The following is a 27,121-nucleotide window of genomic DNA, read 5'->3' on the forward strand; positions in this document are numbered from 1 at the left end:
TCATTTCCTCTTGGATCTGCCCAACATCAGGAGAGCGAGGGGGAGTGAGATGGCCTAGTTTCAGAACAACTCGCGATGACAATGTGGGGAAGGATGGGAGTGGAGAGGAAGGAAACGAAGATAGATAGCATCCTCTCTCCTCAGAAAGGCTGTTGGGAAGGTGAAGTGCTAACCTTTGTGTAAAGGGTTAGAGAAATAACTATGTGCCTATTCATGGTCAAAAACAAAACAAACTTCCTTCAAATTTCCAGGATAACGATCCTCTGTGAAGTCAAGTGGATCTTTTCAGGCACTGTGTTTTATTAACTTCCTAGCATGTTTCTGCTAACTGTACTTAAAATAATACATTTTATGCATTAAGTTTTGCATGATTCTGTAGTTTGGACCCAGGTATAGAAAACTATTAAAACACTGAAAGGCATTTTTTTTTTTCTTGATCTGAGATTGTTCACTCTGAAAATTCATCAAGCTTACATTTATTATTTGGGCCTGTTTCTGAGTGTATGTTGCACTTCAATATAAAGCTTACCATTCTACTTTTTTTGGTAAACAATACACTCCTGGTACTGAAAGTATTCTCTGGACTTCTCGCTTTGGAATTTTTCACTGTCGTTTAACACACATTTTGTTTATTCTCAATGCCTTTTACTGCCACTTCACAAACATAAAATTGAATCTGCGACCTTGCAGAAGGGAACCTAAAGGCTTTGTATACTCCACGCGTGTGTATAGAACTGTAACTATGTCGCGGAGGCCTGATAACAGCCTCATGCTTTCCTTTTCCTGTTTGTTTGTTTCTTTAAAATTGGCTTTGGAATGACCTGAAGGAAGGTAGGGGGGAGAAAATGGACCAGAGGATGTGCTGATATTACATGAGGAATAGGAAGTTCGAAGACTTCATGCTCTCTGTGCACTTTTTAGCTCTCTCTACAGGTTCTGGCCCTGGGTAAGGATGGCCTCAGGCAAACAGGCTGTGATTTCCAAGTCCATCATCTCCTTCCTCAGTGTTCTCAGAGTTCCTGGGTTAGCGGCCGAGGGCAGAGTTGGAGCAGCACATCTGCCCAGACCGCTTCCTCTTCCTTCTCCCCTAACTCAAGGTTTCATCTGGTGTCCCAGGCGACCTGAGAGAAATGAATAGCAAGGAGTCTGAGAAATTTGACATAGGTGTAAGAGCATGTATGGGTTTGGAAATTTTTCCAAATATAAGGTTTAAGTCCAGAAATGCTACATTCTAGCTGAAGGATCTTGGGCAAGTCACATAACCGCTCTCATCCTCGGTCTTTTCCAACTGTAAAATAAAAGTCATAATATTGAGGGGTTTTGGAAAGTAGGACGTAACACAGAGAAGGCACTTCCTACGACGTCTCACCTGTAGCAGGTATTTAGCACATAGTAGTCACTGAGTGGGTGTGATTCATCTCATCATCATCGTGCTCCCATGGGGAGTGGTACACATCAGGTACATGAGTTTGAAGTCAGGGTAATGACTTCATCCAATCTTATCTCAGCTGGTGCACACTGGCGATTTTACAGGAGCACTGGCCGGTGCCCAACGACATGACTTGTGTGATCTGGACAGATGGGGGCTGATGGAAGGGGCACTTTTTGGCATTTCTCATCACATGACGCAAGAAGCTTCTAATTCTGCATGATCCAAGCCCTGCCACTCTCCGTAGTGATACATGTTGGAAGCCTGTCATTTCTAAAGTGTTTCCTCTGTGCCAAGCACTGTGACATGGACTCCCACGTTGAACACCCCTGGGAGCCTTTCATCCCCGTTTTTACAGAGGAGGAAGCTGAGTCTCAGGGCGGCAGCACACCCTGGCAGGATCTCAGAGCCAGCACGCAGCTGCCATGGCCGGCCAGGCCTGTCTGTCTCCCAAGGCTGTTTCTAACCTCCTTGCTATGCGGACCCAGTCGGGGTTGGGGCTCTTTCAGAACACTGTGGTGGAGTGGAGGGAGGCAAAAGAAAAGCAGATATCCCTTGAGCATTCACTGTGTGCCAGGCACTGTACAAAGTGCTAGAACCACCGAGGTGAAGAGAGGTAGCCCTGCCTTCAAGGAGCTCACAGGCCAGTGAGGGAGGACCCGAGGTGGGACGGAAAGCATGACACAGTGTAAGTGGCGGACAAGCCAAGTACAAAATAGGAGGGAGCACACAGGAGGAGCCCTGGTCAGACTGAGGGGTTGAGAACTGCTTTCTGGGGGAGGTGAAGGCCTGGCTGAGCTCTGAAGCGAAGAAAGGCATTCGCAACAAAGGGTAGAACTTGTGACAGTTCTCAAAGACTAGACAGCGAGTGAGGGGACTCTGGGGATGGCAGGTAGTTCAGTGTGGCCTGTAGGGACCACGGGAGATGAGGCAGCTGGAGGAGGCCCATGGGGTTTAGACCATGAAAGGCCCTGGCTGCCATGTGAAGGGGTTGTTCTTTCATCGGAAGGTGATAGGGAGCCACTGAGGATGTTGCCAAACATTTTTAAGACTTGTGGGATCATTAGGGGCAATCACTTCGGGGGCGGGGGCGGGGGCAACATTTTGGATACAGCAAACGACCCTTCTATGGTATGATTTGGGTTTCTGTGCAGACACTGCAGCTCGGGGGCAGTTGAGAGAGATCTGAAAGGCATCCGCCGCAAGACTCCTTCCGTGGGTGTTTGTGCTTTGCTTGTTATAAATTGATTCCGGGACTTCATTAGTATGTCGCCGAGATGAAGGGGGCCGTGGTGTTTTGGCTCGTGCTGCCAGGAGGAGGGAAAACAAGATTCCGTGGTGCCACAGTTCAGTCACGCTGCTTACAGAAGCGGGGCCATGAAAGGGTGGAGGAGCGCGCCTTTGATACTGGCAACCCTGTGGCCCTGTTGGTGCTACAAGCGAATGCTTAAATTAAAGGTTGGAGCCAGCTTTCAAGTATTGACTATCGAGCAGAAAGCTCAGCCCACACTCGTGCACTTACTCAAGCTTGTTAAAATAAAAATGCACTCTCGGCTAAGCTCATGTCACAGCCAGTGTAATTATTACATTGGCGAGGGTTGTTTGAATTGGAGTTGCTGTAGCGCACGTTTATTTTAAGATAGGCTTGGTAATTTATGTATGTTAGTCGAGACTCATGCCCAAACCGTGAAGAAGGAAGGATTCCTGCCAGCTGCCTCTCAGGTCGTTTCTCCTTCATGTAGTCAAGACAGACCCTGGGCACTGGGCAGATTTGTCCGGAATAGAGGTGATTTGACTTCCTTACCAAAGGACCAGCTGCTTAACTCACTGAGCTCTCACCGGCTAGCGAGGATAACCATGGCATTGATTGTTTTTTGGGTTTTTTTTTTTTGTGTGTGTGTGTGTTTTAAATTGAATTTATTGGGGTGACATTGATTAATAAAACCATACAGCTTTCAAGTGTACAACTCTAAAACACAGCAATTTTCAACCTTTCTCATCTCATGGCACACTCAAACTAATTACTGAAATTCTACAGCACACCAAAATATATATATTTTTTTGCCAATCTGCCAAAAAAATGATATAATTTTTATTGATTTACAAAAAAAAATTGTAATTACCTGCCCTTTTTGCTTCAAAGTGACTTTTTAAATAATCAAGCGCCTATACTTGTATGTAAGGATTTTGGGTACCAAGAATTAACCAATCAGACTCAACCTTATTATGTGATGAGACCAATAATATGCAACTCTATTTTATGAACTATACATTTATGGTTCAAAACAGGGCATTCACACCGGATAGCTATTGTTGTATTGGCTGTTGTCATATTTTTATTTGACAACCTAAGGGGAAAGAGATCAGTGTTCCCTGACTAAATAGTCAGGTATTGCATGTTTTAAAAATTCTTGCGGCACACGGATTGAAATTGCTGGTATACCACACCATCTGCATACTACATCCTGTGCTCACCAAGCCTTTTTCCGCCACCATTTGCACAGTAGATTGTTTTGAGAATTCAGTGAGATAATATATTTAAGGTGCCTGGCCCATCAGTAAGTGCTTCATAATGTATTTTGATTATTGATATCTATAGATATATTTAAACTGGTGGGAAGGGGTATGACTTAGATGCCACTCTTTTTGTCTGGCTACCAGTGATAAAGGCAGGACAATCCAGCTCTCTGTAATAGCTGCGAGCTTATTAAACATTTTGAGTTATACTCCCCTCACTTCTTGTGGTTGAATAGGCCCAAATTATTCAAGTTTTGGGAAAAGCTGTGAAAGACTATGCAACTATGAGATACCATATTCATTTTTGTGATTGGTTTCTTACGGAATTCTTCCTGCTCCTTGACATACACATTTCTAAGTCATCCCTCTGTTGCCCTGTATTGGCCATGAGAAATGCGGACTGCATCTTTGCAACAAATGCATCCACTTGATATCCAATAGCAGTGCTTCTTTCTACATTTAAAGCTATTCAACTTTAGGGTCCTGAAATTCAAATCATGGGTATTGAGGAACAGAAGAGAGTGCACCTAGAAGCTCATGAAGGGCACATAGAGGTCGGACCTCCCTCCCTGCATCTCCGAGTGCTAGGATTTCTGACCTCTGTGGATTCTCCGGTAGGTTTAAGTCGGATATTGTTCTATTTATATCAGTTACCCTCACGCCCTATACTTCTGCAAGGATTGTTACTTTTTAACAAGGTAACAGAAAAATGGTGAGGTCAATTTATGTGTTGGCGCAGTGTTCTGATGAGTGAGTTTTGATAACTTCCCCAGTTGGGAGCAGAATGTTGATCATGGGAGGTGACATCGCTAAAAACAACAGCCCCTTAGTCGGGCACCTTCTAGAATATTAGACCCATAAGCAACTTTAGGAGCCACCTACTCCAATCCGTTTACTTTACAAACCTGGTGGTTGGGAGAATAAATCCCAGGGCCAGGATAAGTTGTGGCTGGTTAAGGACTAGGATCCGTCTCCCTGCTCCCCTGCCACAATTTCCCCCCTGCTTTATCTAAGAGTGAGGCAAGGAGTGTACATGTAGTATTTCCAGATTAAAAAGTGCTGCCGGTGATGTGTTAGGCCCGTTTAGCTCTTTAGTAACGAGGCCAGACATTTTTATCAAAAGATCCACTTATATAATTATTTGTATTTATATAAAAAAGGGGGGGGGAAATTCCAGCTAAGAGTAAGCACAGAGACCCATATGCACCTGACGCTGGTCCTGTCATAGATTCAATTAGGGGGTCACGTTACATTAGTCTTTAAGCGCCCAGGAAAACACAGGAAACCACTTCAAATTTGCCATCACGATGAATTTAGTTCAGACTCTGAGAGCAGCCAACAGAGCAGGGTCCCTTCGTGCTGAGTATTGTGAAAATCTATCCCTGTTGTTTGCTGGGGTCTCCCTGCAAGAGACACATCGAAGTTCCTCTCCTTCCTCCTGCCCTTCCCCCTCCCTCTCGAAAAGAGGAGAGATGGTCCTTTTATCTGGCATTCAACCCTGGGCACGAGGCAGGATGGAGACAGAGCGGAATACGTGATTAACATGGTAATGTACTTGATTGCATGTGCAAGATCTTATGAGGGTCCTGAGAGTTATCTGGCCCAGGCCATTCCCGTTACTCCAGAGGAAAGGGAAACTCGGAAAGGTTAAGTGGCTGGCCCAGCGTCGCACACTTCACAGCAAAGCCAATTTCGGAACCCTGGTCTCTTGACTCTCACTCCAGTGCTCCAGCTACTGTAACGTGACCCCCCTAATTGAATCTATGACAGGACCAGCGTCAGGGGTACAAGATGAGGCTCATGGAAATTTCTCTAAATAGCTGTTGAAGAATCATCATTAAAGCTGTCCATGCCTTTTAGCATCTCCAAAGGGCAAAAACTTGTTAATACGGTATCGTATAAAAAGCTTGTTATCGTCATATCTAAAAAGGAAAGAACTTTTCCTGTATGTTTAGTTAGTCGGCAAATATTTACGAAGTGCTTGTACTGTATTCGTGTGACCTGTGGTCCATGATCAGTTATCCTCTCTCTTTCCTCTGAGCCTACCGTGCAGGGGATCCTTGGATCTGTCCCCGTCCCCTCCCTGCTGTCTGAGGATGTCATGCTCACATCGTCTTACTTTTCTCTAGTTTTCCTATCCTTTTAATCTGGTCTTTAAATGTCAGTCTCTGTTCTCTTCTCTGTTGGATTTATTTTTTTATTTTTTTTAGCCAGTGTGGGTTTCTCCTGTTTATCTTGCTCTCCTTTCGCTGACGTATTTGCATCTCTTTAGCTGCAGTTAATATCTGCTAAATCAAACCATATTGGTCTGAATGGCTTCCATTGATTGGTGAATAAAAGGATGCTTCAGCTGCCCGGCCCTGCTCTCTGCCCGTTCTTTGTCACCAGTAGGTTTAACTTACTCAAAACCCTCCTTGTCCTTGTCCCTCTTTTACCCCTGTATTGTTCATCCTCCCCCTGTTCAAGCCGGCTCACCCTTTTGAGCTGCCCTTACTGTAAACAGGATCTCTGTTTTGGTGGGTGACTGCTATTTCATTTACTCATTTGTCAGTGAATAAGGAGACCAATTGTCATTTCTCTTTACTGTTGTCCTGTTTTCACTTTTAACCATCCACTCCTGTCCCCAAAATGTCCTGAGGACCAGACTCACTGTTGACATGGGCTAAACCAGCGGTCGCCAACCTTTCGGACCTCACGGACCACCAGTGGTCTGTGGACCACCGGTTAGCAACCACTAGGCCAAAATATGCCAGAAAAAAAAAGGTGTGAAAAGACACTAACCACAAAAATATAACTTTGTAAGTCATATCATCAGCCTATCTATTTTACACGCCAGGAAATGCCATAATCTCTTTCTTAGCTCAAAACCAATCCAACCTGAAATCCATCTGAAAAAAATATCAAAACTCTGCAGTCAACTTTTACCTACTTCTTGGCTTTGTCATTCAACAACTGCCCACTCCTCCCTCACAAAAAAGAAGCTTGTCATTTTACTTATTCTAGGAAAACATACAAAATCTCATGCTGACAGTTTGCTAACAGAACAGTCATGCTTAGGTTCTGGATAAATGTGTATTACAGGAAAAATGAAAGAGGCTCTCAGATGCGTGAACTTAGATGGCAGCGGCCTTAGGGAGTTGGAGGCCGGGAAGCCCAGGAAGGTGGTCGGACGTGTTGGAGACCTTGGTTGGCCTGCTTCCAACCTCCCAGGTGTTAGCAAGTCCTGCCATCCCCGGCGACACCCAGACTGGACGTCGCCCTGCCTTGTTGTGCAGAAGAGGCTTCTGCTGTCCTCAGAGGCATCCTGACATCCAGGGTCTGTGAATGGGGAGGTTGGAATCTGGAGTGTCAATCATGCAAGTCCCTGCCTTCTTTCCCTCAGCTACATCAGTCAGAGAGCGCGTGGAGACAAAAGCCTTGACTGCTAGTCCATCCGTGGGGGTATTCGGAGGTTCCCGCAGACCAGAGAGGCCTTTGGCACCTATTTTGGCCTCCCACTGAGGCCGCCTGGCTGTCCCACCTCCCCGTGGTTGGGGCAGCCTTTGCCTCTGGCAGGATGGAGAGGTGCACGGGGCAGAAGTGAGAGCGGGAAGCATAAGGCATCATCCTGTCCATTTCCCAGCAGAGCACCACTCTCCCACCCAGAGCTTATTTTCCTGCAATCCCTCATCCCCATAGAACTGTGGTTCTCAACTGGAGGCGAGTTGGATCCCCAGGGGACATTTGTCAATGTCCCGAGACATTTTCGATGATCACAGCTGGGAGTGCTACTAGCATCCAGTAGGAAGAGGTCAGGGATGCTGCTAAACATTCTATAGTGGCCACGACAGCTCCTTTGCCACCAGCCCCCTCCCACACACACATAATAAAGATTTATCCAGACCAAACGTCAATAGTGTTGAGGTTGAGAAATCTTGCCATAGGGAATGTTCTTTACCTCATGTTCATCCTAGGCTCCTCACAGATGATACCTGCGTTTTCAACTCAAATACATTTTATTTGAAAGTACTTATCTTCACTTTTAAATAAAGGAATAAATGGAAAACTCATTGACATGAGGACAAAAAAAGGGCGGGGGGGGGGAAGTAATGCATTAGCAAAAGAAGCCACAGATAATCAACATGGATTAACTAATTTAAGTTAATTCATGCTATCAGCGATGGTAGAAAGATTCTTGCTGGTGAGAGAAGACCTGTCTTTAAGGCAGAAGGCAGAAACCCAAATACATAGTGTCCCTAGGCAGATGAGAGGAGTGTGGCAGATAGAAGAGGCACCTGGACCACATATGCCATATGGAGGAAGCCACCTCTCTTGGTTCTGTTGCCAACTGTTGCCATTTAGAATAACTGGTCCACCATTGCCAAGTCCTTTGATTTTTCAAGAGAATCTGGAAATCTGAACTTTATTATGAAATCCCCTGGTTATTAATTGTTAGAAACAAATTTAAATACTCATAAGCTTTGTGTGGTTGAACATTGGAGAGATGAGACAAAAATCTTTAGTATATGGATCTGAATAATTAACTTTAAGTTAATAAAAACTGTGTTTAAAGCTTTAAGTTAATAAAACCTTTAGAAAATAAGTTCAAACTCCTTAGAGTATTCAAGACCCTTGCCAACCTAGCTTCCTACTTTACAACCATTTGCTCCTCTCCACTCCTTCCTTTGAGACACAATGAGCCTCTCTTAGAACACGCCATGCCTGCTCATGCTGGGACATCTGCCTTGCTTTCCCTCATTCTCATCTCGACTTTTGCCGCCTGTTGAACTGTGATATTCGTTCTCCATGGCCCATCTCAACTTTTACTCTCCATTGAACTGTGATATTTTAACTCCATGATCTTCCTGAATGCCCTCAAAAAATCTGGATTGCTATATTACATTATTTTGATCTTTACAACTTACCACATATTGATTTAGTCATCCATCTCTCCTCCCTCAGATAATATATACAGCTGGGAGGCTAGGAATCCAACCTTATTTACTAGTATTGTTCTTTCCTCCATGTAAACTTGGCGTTTGATAAATTTAAATCACCTGCTCCTTAACCACCCACGAGTGTGCACTGTGGTTAATGTGACACTTTCTACGTGTTATACTCAAATTTTTCCTCTTCCCTTTCTACGACCAAATTTTCCAAAAAAAAAAAATAATGACAACATTAAAGTAATGGAATTATGATTTTTTGCATCATTTAAGACCTTTTAAGAGAAAAAGTAAAACTTGAGAGATGGGTGATACTTATTAAACATTTGAAATAGCATTAAAATAAGTATTTTTACACAGTTAAATATTTGCGTCTATACTTAGATGTATAAATGACTACTCTTTGAACTTGAAGTGGAATTTGAACTGTGATCTCCATAATTATAATAATCATACATTTATTTATATACAGTTGGGCTATATAGACATTAACCAATTAATTCTTGATCACATTGCCTAATAAGAAGACTTTCCTTGGTACCCTATTTTTAGAGTATCCATGTGAGTGTGTGTTAATTATAGACCTCTGTTATTAACTTTGCATCATGTTACCCAAGTGCTTATTGAACAATTTACCAACATCAAGGGGGTAGGTGGGCAAGATACTTGTATTAGAATTAACTTCTGTTTTTAAGCCAGGAGATGAGTGACATTTATAAACCCTTTCAAATACCTGGCCTGAGTCCAAGGACAATTCATTTTCTTTAAGTGTTTGAATGGCTGTTCAAGGGGGTGAGTTGACTTTCTCAGCAACAGTAATAACACAAGCTGACATTTAGTGAATCTTCTTGATATGCCAGGCACTGGGCTAAACAGTCAAAGTGCATGGTCACATTTAACTTTCAGCAACTCTGTAAGTGGGAGCTGTTGTTATCTCCCTTTTACAGGTGAGGGGAACCAAGAATCAGGGAGGTAAAAGTGACTTAAAGATCACACAGCTGTGGCAATCATGATTGAGCCCCTCAACCATGTCTCCACAGCTGTGCGGTATACCAATTGTAAGCATGCGTATTTTTCAGATGTTCGATTCATTGTTTGGACATTAATTCACAGACTAAAGGAAAGTGTGTGGTGACATGCATGCTCAGGTTAGGAGGCCCACACGTGAGAGGACAAAATGAAAGCTGGATCCAGGCCCAAAGCATACCATGAGAATGCTTCATCCAATACTGAGTGCCGTGTTTCTGTGCAGGTCATACTTAGGCCGTTGTTACCTGTGTGTGCACTTGTATTGGAACAAATTTTCCCCTGACCACTAAGAATGAACCACAGTGAACTAGAGGCTGTATCCTCTGGTAGACAATGTCCGTGATGTAGCCACACAGGAAAAGCCATGTTTTGAACCTCTGGGGAATCGGTTTCTGAGTAGTCTCTTTGGGGTGTACAATAAGAGCTGTCGTGTACTGAGAGTCCCCTATCCCTTGAACACTGTAGTATCTCATTTCGTTTTTAGAACGCCATGAGGTGAGGTGATTGGTAAGATCTCATGCTACACATGAAGAAACTGAGGTTCAAGAAAATTTTTTCTAAGATCTACATAAGTGGCAGACAGGAATCATAAGTGATTTTGACCACTGCAATAGTTGATAATATATACATATGGGCTAAAATATCCTAAGTTTCCCTAATCAATCTCACAAGATAGACTTCATGTTGAAGTTAAGTGAGATACCTTCCAGTTAAGAGCCTGTTTAATATCCTCTATCCATCAGTATAAATGCACACTTCAGCCAAAACCAAAAAGTGGAATCCCACGTGGAAAACTGCAGGTGTACCTAGTTAGACAAAGAAGCATAATAGTAAAAGGCTGGGCAGTTGTCTGGCACTCCTAGTATTTGCATAGCCAGAATCTTGGACATGGTAAATGCTAAGCAAATACTTGTGGTTTGCTTTAGTAACAGGCATTTTTGTCTGAATACTTGAATATTTACCTCATTTTGGTTTTGCTTTGGTAGACTGACTCTGCTCACTTTGGGAGCATTTCAACTTCTACAGATATAGTTTTGGATTGACATTTATTTTCCTCCTGTTTTGTCTGACCCTTTTAAAAGTGCATTGGCCCTAGCCATGTAGCTGAGTTGATTAGAGTGTCATCTCAATATGCCAACGTTGAGGGGATATGCCAACGTTGTGGGTTCAATCCCCAGTCAGGGCACATATAAGATCAACCAATGAATGCATAAATAAGTGGAACAACAGAGCCATGTCTGTTTCTCTCTCTCTCTCTCTCTCTCTCTCTCTCTCTCTCTCTCTCTCTCTCTCTCTGTCTTTCCCTCCCTCCCTCCCTCCCTCCTTCGTTCTTCTCTCCCTTTCTTTGTGTGTGTGTGTGTGTGTGTGTGTGTCTCCCTCCGTTCCTCTCTCTCTCTCAAATCAATAAATAAATTTTTAATTGCATTGGTATTTTACAATTTGGAATCTATTGTATGGAAGGGCATCCAAAACCTTGGGAACCATCTTGTGTTTAAAGCATCTTCCTCAAGTTTTCCTGGATCTACAACACTGGGTAAAATTCTTTTTTAAAAATATATATATATTTTATTGATTTGTTTACAGAGAGGAAGGGAGAGGGATAGAGAGTTAGAAACATTAATGAGAGAGAAACATCGATCAACTGCCTCCTGCACACCCCCTACTGGGGATGTGCCCGCAACCAAGGTACATGCCCTTGACCGGAATCGAACCTGGGACCCTTCAGTCCATAGGCCGACGCTCTATCCACTGAGCCAAACTGGTCAGGGCAACACTGGGTAAAATTCTTGCATTCATTTCAAAATAAAGAGTTTAACATTTTCTTATCATAACTACAATTATGTCTCCGTTGTTTATAATTAATGTGTATTTCCTAATATTAAAAAACAACATAAAACTCATCATGTATAGAAAGACATAGTTTAAAACATCATGTGTGTGCTCGTGTGTGTGTGTGTGTGTGTGTGTGTGTGTGTGTGTGTACAGAGGTGTACTTTATTAAAGTCTTGATTATCTTCTGGAGTAAAGATTGTGAATACTTATTTTTTCTTTATACTTTTCTATATTTTTTAAATTTTGTTCAGTAAGCCTGTGTAACTTTTAAATAGAAAACAATTTTTAGCCTAAAATTACAGCTAAATATTAGCAGCTGCTGCTAAGGGCAGATTGACAGATTGCCCAAGCAGCCACATTAGAGGGAGGATAACCACTTGAATATAGTTATTAAGCATAAACATAACAAAAATGGAATGGCAACTCAGTTCCTGTGTTAATAAACTATCAAGGGTGTGACAGGGGCAAGATGACCCTGGTTATATCATATGAATTTGACTATTTCAGAAAGCATTCTTGAAAACAAAAAATAAACAAAACAAAAAGAAGCAATTAAAAAAGAAAAAAAATTAGAAAACCACCCTTGTTACTCTGTGTGGTTTTTTTTCCAAATCATTTTTTATTTTTCAATTACAGTTGACATATAATATTATATTAGTTTCAAGTAACACCCCAGTGATTAGACATTACATAACTTACTAAATGATCACCCCAATAAATCTTGTACCCATATGACACCATACATTGTTATTTGAATATTATTGACTATATTCCCTATGCTGTACTTTACATCCCTGTGACTATTCAGTAACTACCAATTTGTATTTCTCAATCCCTTTACCTTTTTCACCCATCTCCCAAACTCCCCTCCCATCTGGCAATCATCAAATGTTCTCTGTGTTTATAAGTATGTTTCTGATCTGCTTGTTTGTTTATTTTGTTTTTTAGATTCAATTGTTGATAGATATGTGTTTATTGCCATTTTATTGTTTATATTTTTACCATTTTTTTTCTTCTTAAGGAAAACCCTTTAACATTGCATGTAATACTAGTTTGGTGGTAATGAACTCCTTTGGCTTTTTCTTGTCTGGGAAGCTCTTTATATGTCCTTCAATTCTAAATGATAACTTTGCTGGGTAGAGTAAACTTAGTTGTAGGTCCTTGTTTTTCATCACTTTGAATATTTCTTGCCACTCCCTTCTGGCCTACAAAGTTTCTGTTGAGAAATCAGCTGACAATCTTATGGGAGCTCCCTTGTAGGTGACTAACTGCTTTTCTCTTACTGCTTTTAAGATTCTTTCTTTGTCTTTAACCTTTGGCATTTTAGTTATGATGAGTCTTGGTATGAGTCCCTTTGGGTTCATCTTGTTTGGGATTCTGCGTTTTTTGGACCTGTATGTCTATATCCTTCACCAGGTTAGGTAAGTTTTGTGTCATTATTTTTTTCAAGTAGGTTTGCAAATTCTTGCTCTCGCTTTTCTCTTTCTGCCATACCCATGATGTAAATGTTGGTACACTTGAAGTTATCCCAGAAATAACTATCCTCATTTTTTAAATTATTTGTTCTTATTTCTGTTCTGATTGGGTATTTTTTGCTTCCTTATATTCCAAATTACTGATTTGATTCTTGACTTCATTTTCTCTACTGTTGATTCCCTGTAAATTATTCTTCATTTCAGTTAGTGTATCTTTCATTTCTGACTGGTTCTTTTTTATGATTTCCATGTCCTTTTTTATGCTGTAGAAGTGCTCACTAAGTTCCTTGAGCATCCTTATAATTATTGTTTTGAACTCTGTATCTGTTAGAGTGCTTGTCTCCAATTCATTTAGTTCTTGTTCTTTCACTTCAAAATTGTTTCTTTGTCTCCTCATTTTGGCTGCTCCCCTGTGTTTGTTTCTGTGTATTAGGTAAAGCTGCTATGTCTCCTGGGTTTGGTAGAGTGGCCTAATATAGTAGGTGTCCTATAGGGACAGTGGCTCAGGTATTGGCACTCCAGGTATGTTCCTCTTCCACCCCCCACCATGTGGACAGTGTACACCTTCCTATTGTAGTTGAGCCTTGATTGCTATTGACAAGTCATTGGGAGGGATTTATCCCCAGGCTGATTGGTTGTGAGGCCTGGGTGTGACCACCATGGAAGACCAGCTGTGCAGGGGCCCATTCCACAAAGTAGGACTTAATTTCAGTGGACTCTGGTGCCAGCTGAGTTCACTCCTTGAGTATGTCACTTGTGGAGATTGTTAGGTGGTATTTGACATGGTCTGAAACTATCCACTGGGTGTGCTGGCTCTTGAGCCTCTCAGGAGGTGAAGGACAAGGTCAGCCACCACCTGTGTTCTACCCAGGGATATCAGCATGAGCTGCAAAGCTATATGCAGATGGCTGATACTTTTGCTGGACTTTGAGGTGCCCAGGAGAGGCCAAACTATAAACGATGGCTAACTGCTGCTAATGCCAGGTCTATGGCCACTTAGTGAGAGGTAGGGGGCATGCTGAGACCAGATGCTGCTTTTTTTTTAGAAATTTTAGGAAAGTCTGAAGCATGAGCCACTGGAAACAGCTGGGTAGGACGGGGTCTTAGGAAATCACCAGGGTGGGATGAACAGTGTAAGCCAGGTTGATAGAGACTCAAATATGGTGTCCACTTGCTGGTTCTGTGGGGAGGGCTCAGAAAAGGAACAGTGACCTCTGCCAGCACTTCTGTCTTGGAGAAAGCTGCCCCTCCAGCTCCCGTGTTGATGCTAGACAATTCAGTTCCTCCCCATATGTCCCTGGTGTCTTTCTGGCTGCTGCCCCAGCACTGGAACTCAGAGGGAGTGAGTCCAAGTAAGGTGGTGCATGGGCCCTTTAAGAGGAACTGCCTGGGACTCCAGAAGCTTTCCATCTCACTCAGCCACAATCCCTGCTGGTTTTTACAACCAGAATTTAAGAGGAATTATCTCCCTGGCACTGGAACCCTGGGCTGGCGGGCCTGGTGTGGAGCTGAGACTCCTCACTCCTCAGGGGACCTCCACAGCCAAGATATCCCTCCTGACTTTTATCTGCCACATGTGGGTGTGGGAACAGACTGTTCCATGTCTCCAGCCCTCCTGCCAGTCTTCATGTGGCTTCTTTTTTATATCCTTAGTTGTAGGACTTCTGTTCAGCTAGATTTCAGGTAGTTCTTAATGGTTGTGCTGTCGTTTAGTTGTAATCTTGATGTTCTCAGTGTTTTTCAAAGTGACATAACATTTTAACATATAACCAGACAGCATTCTGTGGCTGGAAGATAATTTTCTATCTAAACTGCCTGAAGAAGTCAAGTTCTCTAGAGAGATTGAAATTTAATACAGTCTCATAGGGAACAGAATAAATACGTGTTCTGATAAACATTTTTGCTTTGCCCAATATAGACTACAAATGGTTAGTTGAGATGGTCCAAAAATGAAGTAAAACCACAAATTCAAATTATTCACAAACTGCTTGTTATAACTCAAGTAGCTTCCTTCAGAAAAAGCAACTATAGTAATTTTTGACTATGTATAATAAAGAAAACAAAAAGTAGCCAGAATTTAGAAAGTATACATATTAGACTAGGAATATTTGGGGGGAGCATAAAATTTGTTTAAGTCAGTGGTCGGCAAACTCATTAGTCAACAGAGCCAAATATCAACAGTACAACGATTGAAATTTCTTTTGAGAGCCAATTTTTTAAACTTCTTCTAACGCCACTTCTTCAAAATAGACTCGCCCAGGCCGTGGTATTTTGTGGAAGAGCCACACTTAAGGGGCCAAAGAGCCGCATGTGGCTCGCGAGCTGCAGTTTGCCGACCACGGGTTTAAGTCATTAAATCAATTTGCCATTCCTTACAACATATGTACGTGATGACATTGAGAAAAGATCAAAAAACTTTCTCAAACTGAACAAGCTTTGGATAATTATCAAAGACCATAATGCAAATAACAGAAAGGTGATTGTCTTACTCTTTGGGTGATTTGAAGAACGTGGCCTTTTAGTCACCATTTGCACCTTCCTAATCTAGCAATACTTCACCTATGATGAATCTATCTTCTTGTAACCTCTTCTATCAGGGACTATCTGAGAACTTAGGAAGTAAGCAGATAGGCCTTTGGCTGCCAAAATAGAGTCCCAAAGTTCAAGCTTGTGCCCTTAACTCGGAGAAAATCCCTGTAGACCCAATGTATCCTACTTAAAATGGTTTTTATACAGGTCCTCTGACAAATTTGGTTATCAGGTTAGGTTCCAAGCACATGGCTAATTCTAAGATGAAATATTAGTTATAAGTAAGAGGCCCTCATTAGATCGAGCATATGACTACAGATGGAACTCATAAAAGGGAAAAACAACTATTAAAAAATCAACATACTGGACATTTAATTTGGGGGCAAAATGTCATCTAAATCTTAGAAGGTCCTCAGAGTATTGCAGCATATATAATAATCGTGTGCTTTTTGGGTAAATTTCTGATAAATTTTAAAATATTTCATAATAATAATACTTCATCATTAGGAAAGAGTCAATTATGTTCAAAATGCTTTCAGAGAAAAAAATAAATGTCATTATTTTAGAAATATTTCATAAAAATACTTATGATACTACCTCCTTTGTTTCGATGTGCTTGCTTGGATAAAATTTGAGCTATTTGAAAATTCAGCTATCCCAAATTACTTACTAAGGCTCTCATCGGCTCAGATTCCTGCTGTTTGCTCTAGTGATACTCTAAAAACATAATGCTCACAAAGGTTTCTGAAGTTAGGAGAATTTACTTCATTGAATTTGTTGAGAGGGACTATCTAGAAAATAACTGATATTTGTTTCCAATTTGCAAGCTGTTTCTTTTGTAGCCCAGGGGAATGGTGCTCCTGATGAACCTCAGGCCTGACGGACTGAAGGACGGAGGACAGAATTTCCTGTTTATCCTCGCATCCCAGAGTTTGTAACAGTTGACTCTGGAGATTTAAACTCAAGCAAGGCTGAGCTTATATCTCATTACATAACAGTACAAAGTAACTTAGCCAAAACACACTGTTCACTACCCTGGCCCCTCCGGTCACTGTAACCATGACCTCTGTGATTCCTGCTCCTTCCAAGTGAAGGCCAAACCACATGTCATCTTACACATCCTCTTCCAGAAAGCCCCTGCTCTCTAGTTCCCAGGTAACTGTAACAGTTGAGGTCTTACTTAAGAAAGTGAGTTAATTTTACAGAGAAATAATGCAGATTCTTCCAAAGCAACTTGAAGTTCAGCCTTCACAGAATCTGAGTACGAGGCAAAAAGAATACAGGTAGTAGAAAATTGTTGCTGCCAGCAAGAGTAGGAGAAGAAATTTCTTTCGAGTAAGAGGAGAATAACACATATCCAGTGACAGTGGGATAAATCAGAGAGTAAGAGTTCGCTATTTAAAGAATATTTATTGGGTACATATTGCAGTGCAAGCATTTGGAGAGATTCAAAGGTTTGGGGAGGTTCAAACATTTGGGGATGATGCAGGAATATATGCTTCAATAAATCTCTTACTTGTCATTTATCATTGAATTGGGGAGAACCAACAAATGTTCCTGGAGGGAAAGGGGTTAAGGCAATATATTCACAAAAGGAAGATAAGGAAGTTCAAACTGGATACATGAATGGTGAAAGGTGGCATCTATTGTAATTTGCAAGGTTTCTTCATTTTAGAAGGCTCTGAGGAGGAAGTGAGGTTTGACTTAAAGATGGGGTCTCCAGTGGAACCTGAAATGATGAGAGAGGGGAAGCCATGAACTTTCAGGCTTAGAGGACCCCATTTGTGCCCAGTGGATTCATGGGATGCTGACTTTGGCTGCTGACATACATGTACGTTCGCCTACCACTCCTTCCCAGAAGCGTGGGGAGCAGTCAATGGCAACATCGTCACCTGCGGAGCAAGCAGATCTGAGAAGATAGCCTGGACACTCAGAGCAGGAAAAACATTCCCCTGAAATATTTAGATGAGTAATCTAAAAATTATTTTCAGATAACGGCCTTCTCTACTTTTTCGTGATCTGCTCATAAAAGAGAGGGGGCACGGGAGGAGAGAAATGATTTAAATTCAGAAGTTGTCGCTTAGGCCAGATTTTCCTCCTCCCTGTTTCTATTTATGGAACTATCCACAGCACCTTCAGTTTTGAGAGTAGATTTCATTTGGGGGTGGATAGGGAACACAGAGCCCCTCATCCACAATTGAGTGGGTCTATATGGAAAGAGAGCTTGACATCAAGATGAGAGAGACACACGCACACATAGGATGCATCCCGTTTTTTTCCCTAAGCACAGACTTGAAATGCCAGGCACCCCCAAAGCTTTCATTACAGATACATGAACTCCCTCTGCTGTCTGTTCTTCATTAGGAAGTAGAGGGCCACGGTTTCAAGTGGAAGAGATTCGTGTAACAGAAAGAAGTGGCAGAAAATAGGTCAACAAAGTTGTGACCTCCACAGATGGGTGTTTCGAGATGTGTAAGCTGTGGTTCCACAATCACAGATTCACTCACAAGTATCAGTAGTAAAGGCCGGAAGTGGAAAGATATTTTCTGGGCAGGTGCGAGTGGGGAAGAGGGAGAAATGGCTTATCATTCTTCTTTCAAATAACTACCACTTGAAGCATCTGTTAAAAGTTTCCTTAAAGTCATTGTGCTCAAAATATGACAGTATTTCTTAGAAAGGAAGTAGAAAAAAATTTCAAGCAATATGGGTGTCCTCCCAGCCACCACTGCCCTCCTCTTCCCACCTGTGAATATAAGATAATTTCTTTTTCCCTTATGGACCCCGTTCTGCTTCACTATCGCAACATGGTGCAATCACTTCGTGTTTCAAACAGTAACCTAACACCAAACAGCATTTTAACATAGCCACGGAGTCTTTTGAACAAGGCTGTGTTGGCAATTATGACACAGGGTAGACGTTGGCAAGCGCTTTCGGAATAATTACAGGGTTCCTCGAGTAGTACAGTATAAATAATTGCTGGTTTAAAAGCATTATTGTGAGCAGCCATTTATACTCAAATTTATATTTGCTCCTTGAAACCAATATACGTCAAGAGTGCCTCGCTCCCGCCCCCACATCCCCACATTGAGATCTCAAGGGCTTTGGAACCTTTTGATTCTATTACACTTTTCACTTAGCAAAGCAACTACAAGGCACGTCTGCGCTATATAGTCAATAAGGGTAAGAGGAATGCATCTAATAAATGGGCAAGAAGGAAGTAATGAAACTATTCCAGCTCTGGCCACCCGGTGTGCTCCCAGGGTACTTGTGTCCAGAAAGGCCATTTTGGTACAGAGAGAAGCTGAGAACTGCAGTGGTATCACTTTTGCCTGGCAAGTAGGGCATGCCGAAGAAGATTATCACCTCCGCTTTGGCTTACGATGGTGTGGCTGTGAGGCACAGAGGACCGAGACACAGGAAACGCGTGGAGATGATGCAGCTCTAAAATAGCCACAGAGACTTATTAAAACGTAGATTTTCCTCTCTGTGGAAATTTTCATGTTAGCCTATGGCACATTAAAAATGGATAGATGTGTCCGAAAAACAGGGTGGGAGGGGCGAAGAAAGCCTGGGGGAGCTGTTTGGGAAGGGCTCCCCTCTCCCGTGAATGCTGAATAGGGGCCCTTCTGTTCCAAGCAGGTGACTGTGGCCGTATGTGTCATCTCCTTGTCTTTCTGTTGATCCTGGTGGCTTCTCTTACCCGCTATGAGAACTCCCCCGAGATTTTCACATCCTGAATGTTTCTCACCAAAGTAGCTAGTGTTCTAGGATAATGTGTGTGTTTTTTTTGTTTCAACTGCTGTTCCTGGTTTCTGCTCTCGAAAACCCTTTTAAGCCATATTTTCCATGATTGTTCAGTGCTGGCTTTGGTATTTAAATAAGCCTTTCAATGGGTCATTAGCTCTGTAATTAATTCCAGCTATTTTTAAATGGTGCCTTGGTTATTAAAGAGCTGCCATATTCTCAACAGCCTTGTCTTTCTTGGAGCATCCCTAAGCATTAGCTGATTTTTTTTTTTAGTGCCAAAAATATTGTAATCTTTTTTCTCCTTTCAAAAATATTCCTCATTGGTCGGAAGAGTCAAACTTTTGAATGAGGGCAGGAAATATTTAATTATTACACTTCTGTTTGATAGTCTTGGGCTTTTATTCTTCTTTCAAATGATCTCAACAAATAACCATCTAGGATGTCCTGTAGGTCAGGTGCCCTGCCCTATATGTATTTACTTACATTTTCAAAATCAGTATTGGCAAATCAATATTAGCTCCAGAGCTTGAATTAGAGCCCAGACCACCTGACTCTTAGCCCATTCTTTCCATTCCTTTATGCTTTGTTCTATAATATTAACTTAGCTGTTATGCTCTGTGACACTAGCAGAGGCTTACCAATTCTAATATTAGAACCAGCAAGCCTGGCCCCACACCCTTGGCAGATGTCAAAATCAATTTCAGCACAGTGCATCTCAACCAGCATCCCCAACATCCACTAGAAGCCCATCTGACTTAGGAAATGAGCTGACACCCACTTGCTACCTTGACCTTATAAATAATCCCAGGATAAAGCAGTAATTTCTGGTTCAGAAAAGCAGATGGAGATTAACTTTGATTATTGAGTATTATCTGAGATCAAGTCAAAATACCAATAGCCCATATAATAATAGCAATAGCGGCTACCATTGTGTGCCAGGCACTGAGCTAGTTGCTTAGATATATTCTTGCATTTGAGCCTCATAACACCCTGTGGAATAGTTACTCTTGTCTCCATGTTACGGATTAGAAAAGCATAGACTGGAGCGGTTAAATAACTTGCCCGTGATCTCTGAGCTAATAAGTGGCCGACTTAACATTTAGGCTCCCATCTGTCTATCTCTAAAGCTACTCCTGACATCTAACAGCACACACAGGGGGTCCATGTGCGGACTACTTTTGGGCTAGCCCTTGATGTCAGGAGAGGAGTTACTGTCTTTCTCTCCCTGAGCGTGTCCCCGTTCCCCCTCTCCCAGCTCCCATGGCCTTTTTTTTTCCTAGTCCTGTGAATTCCTTTGGCATCTTTGGGTTGCAGGTTCTCATAAAAGTAGTTCAAAAAAGAATGCTTGCCCCCACCGATTTTATTATTTGTTTGTCTCATTTTATGATAAATTGGGAATCCTTTCAGTTATTTTGGTTCTTGCCGCAGAGTTTCCATGCTAGAAGGAAAACTTGCTTAGGGCTGTGTAGGATAGCTTTGACAACCCTTTCATTCCCTCTAGGATGATAGGGATTAGTTAGTGCATGCTAAAAGCAGGTGATAGGACCCCCAAACCCACTTCTTTGAAGCACCTGCAATATGTCAGGCACTGAGCTAGGCACTGGAGATAAAGATTGAGAAAGACAGGCCCCTGCTCCGTAGACCTTCCATTCTAAACATGTGGAGAGGGCTGATAGTTATGTAGCATTCCAGGAAATGAGAAATGCTATGAAGAATGAATTCAGTTGTTATAATAGCAAATGACTTGGGAAGAGAGGACGAGGAATGCCTCTGGTGTTTGATTTCTGTGGACCCTAAGACAAATATTAAGGGAGACTTTAACTTAAGAAGCAAGTTAAGCTTCTGTATCTCTAGATATGTCTGAAGTGCACGTGGCTAGGACTGAGACCAGGGGAAATGTCAAGTGGCCACAGGTTCATTCCAGTGTAATCTTCCTCCTTGGCTCTCCCATCATTTTTCTGATCTGCTGGGACCTCTCTTCACCCTTAGTTGCCCAGTATTCTGTCTGTGACGCCAAAGGGTACTGCCTCTCCTTACCACCACTAATGTGAACCATGAACCATCTCACTTCCTGTCCTCAAGGTCAGGCTCCCCCTGCAGCTGCCAAGGCGTCAGCCAGCCACCCTGATAAACTAACCTCTGCCCACTCCTCCCAAGTGAGTGATTTCTGTTGACCCTGGTTCTACTGTTCCATCTGTGAAATGGGAGAGTTTGTATGGTGGGAAGATGGCAGGAGAATGAGCAGATGTGGGTGGTGGCCGCTCCTGGGTTTCATCCCAGCTAGATAATCTCAAAACAATCACTTTACCTCCCAGAGCCTCAGTTGCTAAAAAGGGGGGGGGGGGCACGAGGGGGGAGGGTCCTGATTGGATCATCTCAGAGGTCCTCATGGGTCTGAAATCTGTGATTTGAAAGGGTCACTTAGCTCTTTAGAGCATGCTAAACAAAACCAAAGCTATGATTGTCTAACCCAGAGAAGGAGCTTCGGAGGAGGAAGAAGGCCAGCAAGGCTCGTTGCAATAGATCTTTCAACTTCTCTTCCTGAGGAGAACTAGTGTGGGCAATGGACTCTCATTGAAATGAAAAAATGACTCTTCATATGCCCAAATTATGTTTAATATCTTAAGCCTTAGAAATAGCAGGTTTTAACTGTCAGCCACATCTGCTGACAAGGATGTGGGTAACTCAGCAGAGACCAGAATGAGCCAAAGCATCCAAATCATTTTCTTGTGTAAGTGACCAGCTTCTACTTCTTGTTATCTGTCATTTTACTCCATATTGAGGTCAGAGTGGTAAAGCCATTATGCAGTATACATTTCCTTTTGCTTAAAAGGCATGAGATTATCAAGACAACAGGCTAGGGCACTGAATCACTCTCACCAGTCATTTCCAAATGCTGAAAATAAATATGCACAGATCTCTTCTGCCTGGGTATATTAATGTGTTGCATATTCCCTGCAGAACTATAGTTATTACTTAATTTATTTCATTTATGGAATCATGTGAAATCTCCTTGCAGAAATCTAAAAGATGAAAAGGGACTGCTTAATGCATAGCTGTCTTGTCTGCCTCTAAAGGTGTTGCCTGAGTGTGACAAAGAGCAACTGGTCCACACAATGAATCTTTTGCACAATCTAAATTAGCAGAAAGAGCAGCAAAGCCAGCACAGTTCTGCAAAATGCTTCTTTTGTTTTCTCTAAGTGTGGTCATGATTTCACACAAATGAAAACTTATTTTTTTAAGCCTGTATTTGGTGTAATTTGAGGTGTGAATTTAGCCATTCATTGCTTGAACTTTTATTATTTCAGAATTAAGGTAGCATTATTTAGACCTCTTCATCTCCTTTGAGTCACATTTTCATTTTTTTCCAACTGCCCTTGAGGAAAATAAACAACATTAAGAAAGATTAATTTTTTCCCAATGAAAGATTATTGTATGGTGACAATAGTTTTAATCTAATGTATAAGGGAGAAGGATTGATCATTGATAACATTTCTATTGATATTTTCTAGATATCATTCTGTAGCAAAGTTTTTTAATGTATTTTTGTTGAATACTGTAGGGGGAAATCATTGATACCTAGATCAGTGGTTGGCAGACTCATTAGTCAACAGAGCCAAATATCAACAGTACAGCGATTGAAATTTCTTTTGAGAGCCAAATTTTTTAAACTTAAACTTCTTCTAACGCCACTTCTTCAAAATAGACTCGCCCAGGCCGTGGTATTTTGTGGAAGAGCCACACTCAAGGGGCCAAAGAGCCGCATGTGGCTCGTGAGCCACGGTTTGCCGACCAATGACCTAGATGATAAGTTTTATGATTTTAAATATTATTTTTAAATGAATATCTTTGGGGTTGGGTGTGAAAAACTTAAAACATTAAAATTCCCATCCAGATTTCAAGTCTTATGTGTTCCTCTTCTGTATTTTTTACTGGTTCAAAAGCAGCTCAAATATAAGCAACTATGTCTTTTGGCCATTTAGTTTCAAAAATCATTTATATTTTCAGCTCATTATGAAATGAGCTGCATTCTCTTTGTGATTTAATTGATGGCTGGGAAAAAAAAAGTACACACTTATGAAGAAACCCTGGAGTCTTACTTGTGGCTATTTCACAAACAAATAATAAAATAGAATTTTATTTTTTTGTTTTTTATATTTAAAATGAGATAGAAGAGAATGGAAAATGACATTGCATTTTCAGTTTATTATTTGAAAGCATAGAACATAAGTGAAATAAAAAGTTCACCATAAGTGTATCACCAGATGTCCCACCCTCCCCAACTCGGGCAATCTCTTTGTGAGAACTCACCTTGGAGATTTAAAAATTATTGCAATAAAAATGTGATATTAAAAATGCCATACTACCACTACAGCAAGTATGACAAATATGTGACATCCTGGGAAATTACAAAATATTTTCTTATCCAAAATTTGGTATTTCCCTGGTTGAGTGGCTCTGTCGGTTGGAGCATCCTCCTATATATCAAAAGGTTGCATGCAGGTTCGAGTCCCAATCAGGGCACTTACCTAGGCTGCAGGTTTGGTCCTCAGTCAGGGCGCATACTGGTGCGGGGGGCGGGCAACAAATCGATGTTTCTCTTTAAAAAAAAAAATCAATAAAAACATATCCTTGAGTGAGATTTAAAAAAAAAATGTTGATATCTTTCTCTTAGAGTGTTTGAAACCAAAGAGTAGAGCAAATACTGTTTTATATTTAGCCTATTCCCTAATGCCTTGTTGGTTTCTTATATTAATTCATGGACCATGAATGGGGGGAGGAAAATAACAAGAAGAACAAAGTGCCCTCGTGATGTGATAGCGAATACCACTTCGTAATGCTCACCCCTACCTCAGAACATCGCTTTGTTCTCTTCTCTCTTGTGCCCAAGTTGGTTGCAGAGTGAGAAAATACAGGGCAACTCTGTTGTTTTAATGTTGTACCATTAACTCCACCCACACAGTGCGCTTCATTCTACAACCCTCATAACTTTGGGATGAAGCATGGTGTTTTGTTGCTTGTTTACAACATAATCAGGCAACAGACACAGTACATAAAAGGTGTTACACAGCATCAGACATACCAAGAATACCGGAAATCTGTCTACTTTATCAATAAGACCATGTTAAACTGTACATATCAAGACGTTCAAGAGAAGTAACATAAAGCTACTCCGATAGTGATATACTTTTATCCACCACATTATTTTGACATTTTGTACCTTTCAAGGTAGTATTTATACTTCTTGCCTTCTGAAGTTTGAGGATTTCATCCTTAACTCGCAATATTTCTCAGAAAGGAACACATCTTCCCATCAAAATTATTGGATGACTTTGGCAAACTCAGGCCACGTATTAACTGAAAAGTGCTCTGTGTGTTGGAGTACCCAGAATGGATCGCCCAAAGGTTCTCTTTTGGAAAAGTACCAGCCCAGAGCCCGAAATGCCGGAGAGTGGAAAGTCCTGGTCTCAGCGGGGAAATGACGGTAGTGTTCCTGGAGACAGCGTTTTCGCATGGCTGACATTAATGACAGCCCGATGCTCTGCACTCCCTGACTGTTTTCATTCCAGAAGAGCATCAAAACCACTGAGTCCTTTCAAGTCATCTTCTTTTACTGCAAAACCAGAAACCATGTCGACAACGACTTTCAGTAATAACCTGTGTCCCAGCTGCAGGCTGTATTAAACGCCTTGTCATATAATTTTCTAATTTGTGTGTAGGTGGTTGTAGCAAACAACTTCGTTTATTTCAGAGCATGACATCAGAAAGCATACTTGAGTGCAGCAGCGATGGCAATGGAATCAGAATTTCCACGAAGCCCACTCTAATTGAACGGTATGGTGAGGAGAAATAAAATAGGAGGCTCCGAGTTTCCTCCCGAAGTCATATACATTATTAGGTAATGAAGCTGATTTCATTTTAACAAATGTACTGGGAGGTATGCTCCCACATGAACATTGCCCCTTCAAGGCACTCAACCGGGGAGGCTAATAAATACTTGTGCCAAAAATGCTCACGGTCGCTGCCAAAAACCCATATGCAATTCCTCTTCTGGAACTACTTTACGCTCCTTTAGCAATGTTTTAATATTTTCCATCGTGGCCATTGTTCTCCTGGAAAAGTGAATTCGATTTTTGAAAACAACCAATAGTTAATGGTAAGAGAAGAAATCAGCCCAGGCCATTTTCCTTAAAAAAAAAAAAAAAAAGACTATAAAGTGACAAACTTGTCTTTCTCATCTCATTGGTACGGAGAACAGTTGCCAAAGAAGTGGTTCAAAGTAGTTTGTGGCAATGACATCACTACTTTGAAGGTCAAGCCTCATTTTGGTGTAGAGACTGGTGCCAGTGATTTTATTGGAAGAAAATATTAGCCGCTAATTTTCTTCTTCCAGAAAATTAACGTGATAGATGACAGCAGTTACAAAGGACATTGGCCCTAGCCAGTTTGGCTCAGTGGCTAGAGCATCAGCTGGCCCACAGACGGAAGGGTCTCGGGTTCAATTCTGGTCAAGGGCACATACCTGGGTTGCAGGCTCAATCCCCAGCCCTGGTCTGGGCGCGTGTGGGAGGCAACCAGTCAATGTGTCTCTCTCACATCGATGTTTCTCTCTGTCTCTGCCCCTCCCTTCCACTGTCTCTAAAACTCAATGGAAAAAATATCCTCAGGTGAGGATTAACAAAAAAACAAACAGACAAAAAGAGGACATTCAAAGGCAACACAGGAGCACCCCGCCCGAGCAGTAGGCGGCCGTTGTCTAGGTCACCCCACTGGTGATCATACATGTTTCTGGTTGGATCAGAATTACTACTCCCTGACTAACAAAACTGTACAGCATGCAGTGAGTGTGGGAAGCTGAATGGAGGGAGAGCCAGAGGGGAACTCCTGCCCAAAAGGACCCCAGAATGGTGACTTCCGTTGTCATACTCTCTGGGAATCACAGGAGAATTCCGACTTCAGCCGCCAGTTCAGAAGTCACTCAGAGGCAGCAGCGTTTGGTCCTGGGGCAGCTCGGTGCTTTTCCTGCAGTCAGCACAGACTGCGCTGTTTCTGGGGTGGGCCGACCTCACTCAGCCGTGGGGGTCAAGACAAGGGCACACGGGGAATTCGATGGAAATGGTAGTTGTAACACGGAAGCTTTCCCCAGGAGATGGCATGTGGAACTATCAATATTTCATCCCATCTCACAGTTTGGTGGTTTGGAGATATAAAAATTAGCTTTCTTAAAGTTTCGCTTTTTAAGGTTTGGGAGATGTTACTGAAGAATGTAGGAACTGCTGCTGCTTTTCTGGTCCCCGTGACTTTCTCCCAGGGCTGGTCTGGGCTTTGCTGCAGGCGGGGCAGAGCAGCACCCCGGCATGAAATGCGTGACAGCCTTTCTGGAGAAACCACGGAGATCTTAGATCTGCTACTCGGGACCTCACACCCCTTGGCCCACAGGCCACTTACACCCATTGCTGAAGTCTTTGTAACTCACTTCCCCCAGTTTAGCAATTACTCTCTCAATACACACACCAGACATAAATACAAATTTAAATTAATACAGTTAATACAAATTTAAATTCCTAGAATATTAAAATACATCATTAGTTTAAGATATTCATTATAGTTGGCCCTTTGGGTTTTCAGTTTTCTCC

At 42.0% G+C, this 27,121-nt stretch overlaps 1 protein-coding gene across 2 annotated transcripts in view; it reads left to right on the forward strand.

Moving 5' to 3' along the window:
- RORA (RAR related orphan receptor A) overlaps positions 1–27,121 on the forward strand; it is a 96,078-nt gene that overhangs the window by 17,589 nt on the left and 51,368 nt on the right. The window contains exon 1 of one of the 2 annotated variants that reach the window (XM_028142015.2): positions 24,083–25,134. The exons of the other annotated variant lie outside the window; for it this stretch is intronic. Coding sequence (XP_027997816.1) covers positions 24,876–25,134 — 259 coding nt within the window. The 5' untranslated portion in view covers positions 24,083–24,875. Of the gene's footprint in view, positions 1–24,082; positions 25,135–27,121 lie in introns of those variants that run through there. 2 annotated transcript variants of the gene reach the window in all.

Source organism: Eptesicus fuscus, chromosome 5 (assembly GCF_027574615.1).
Source record: "Eptesicus fuscus isolate TK198812 chromosome 5, DD_ASM_mEF_20220401, whole genome shotgun sequence".
Classification (NCBI taxonomy): Eukaryota; Metazoa; Chordata; class Mammalia; order Chiroptera; family Vespertilionidae; genus Eptesicus; species Eptesicus fuscus.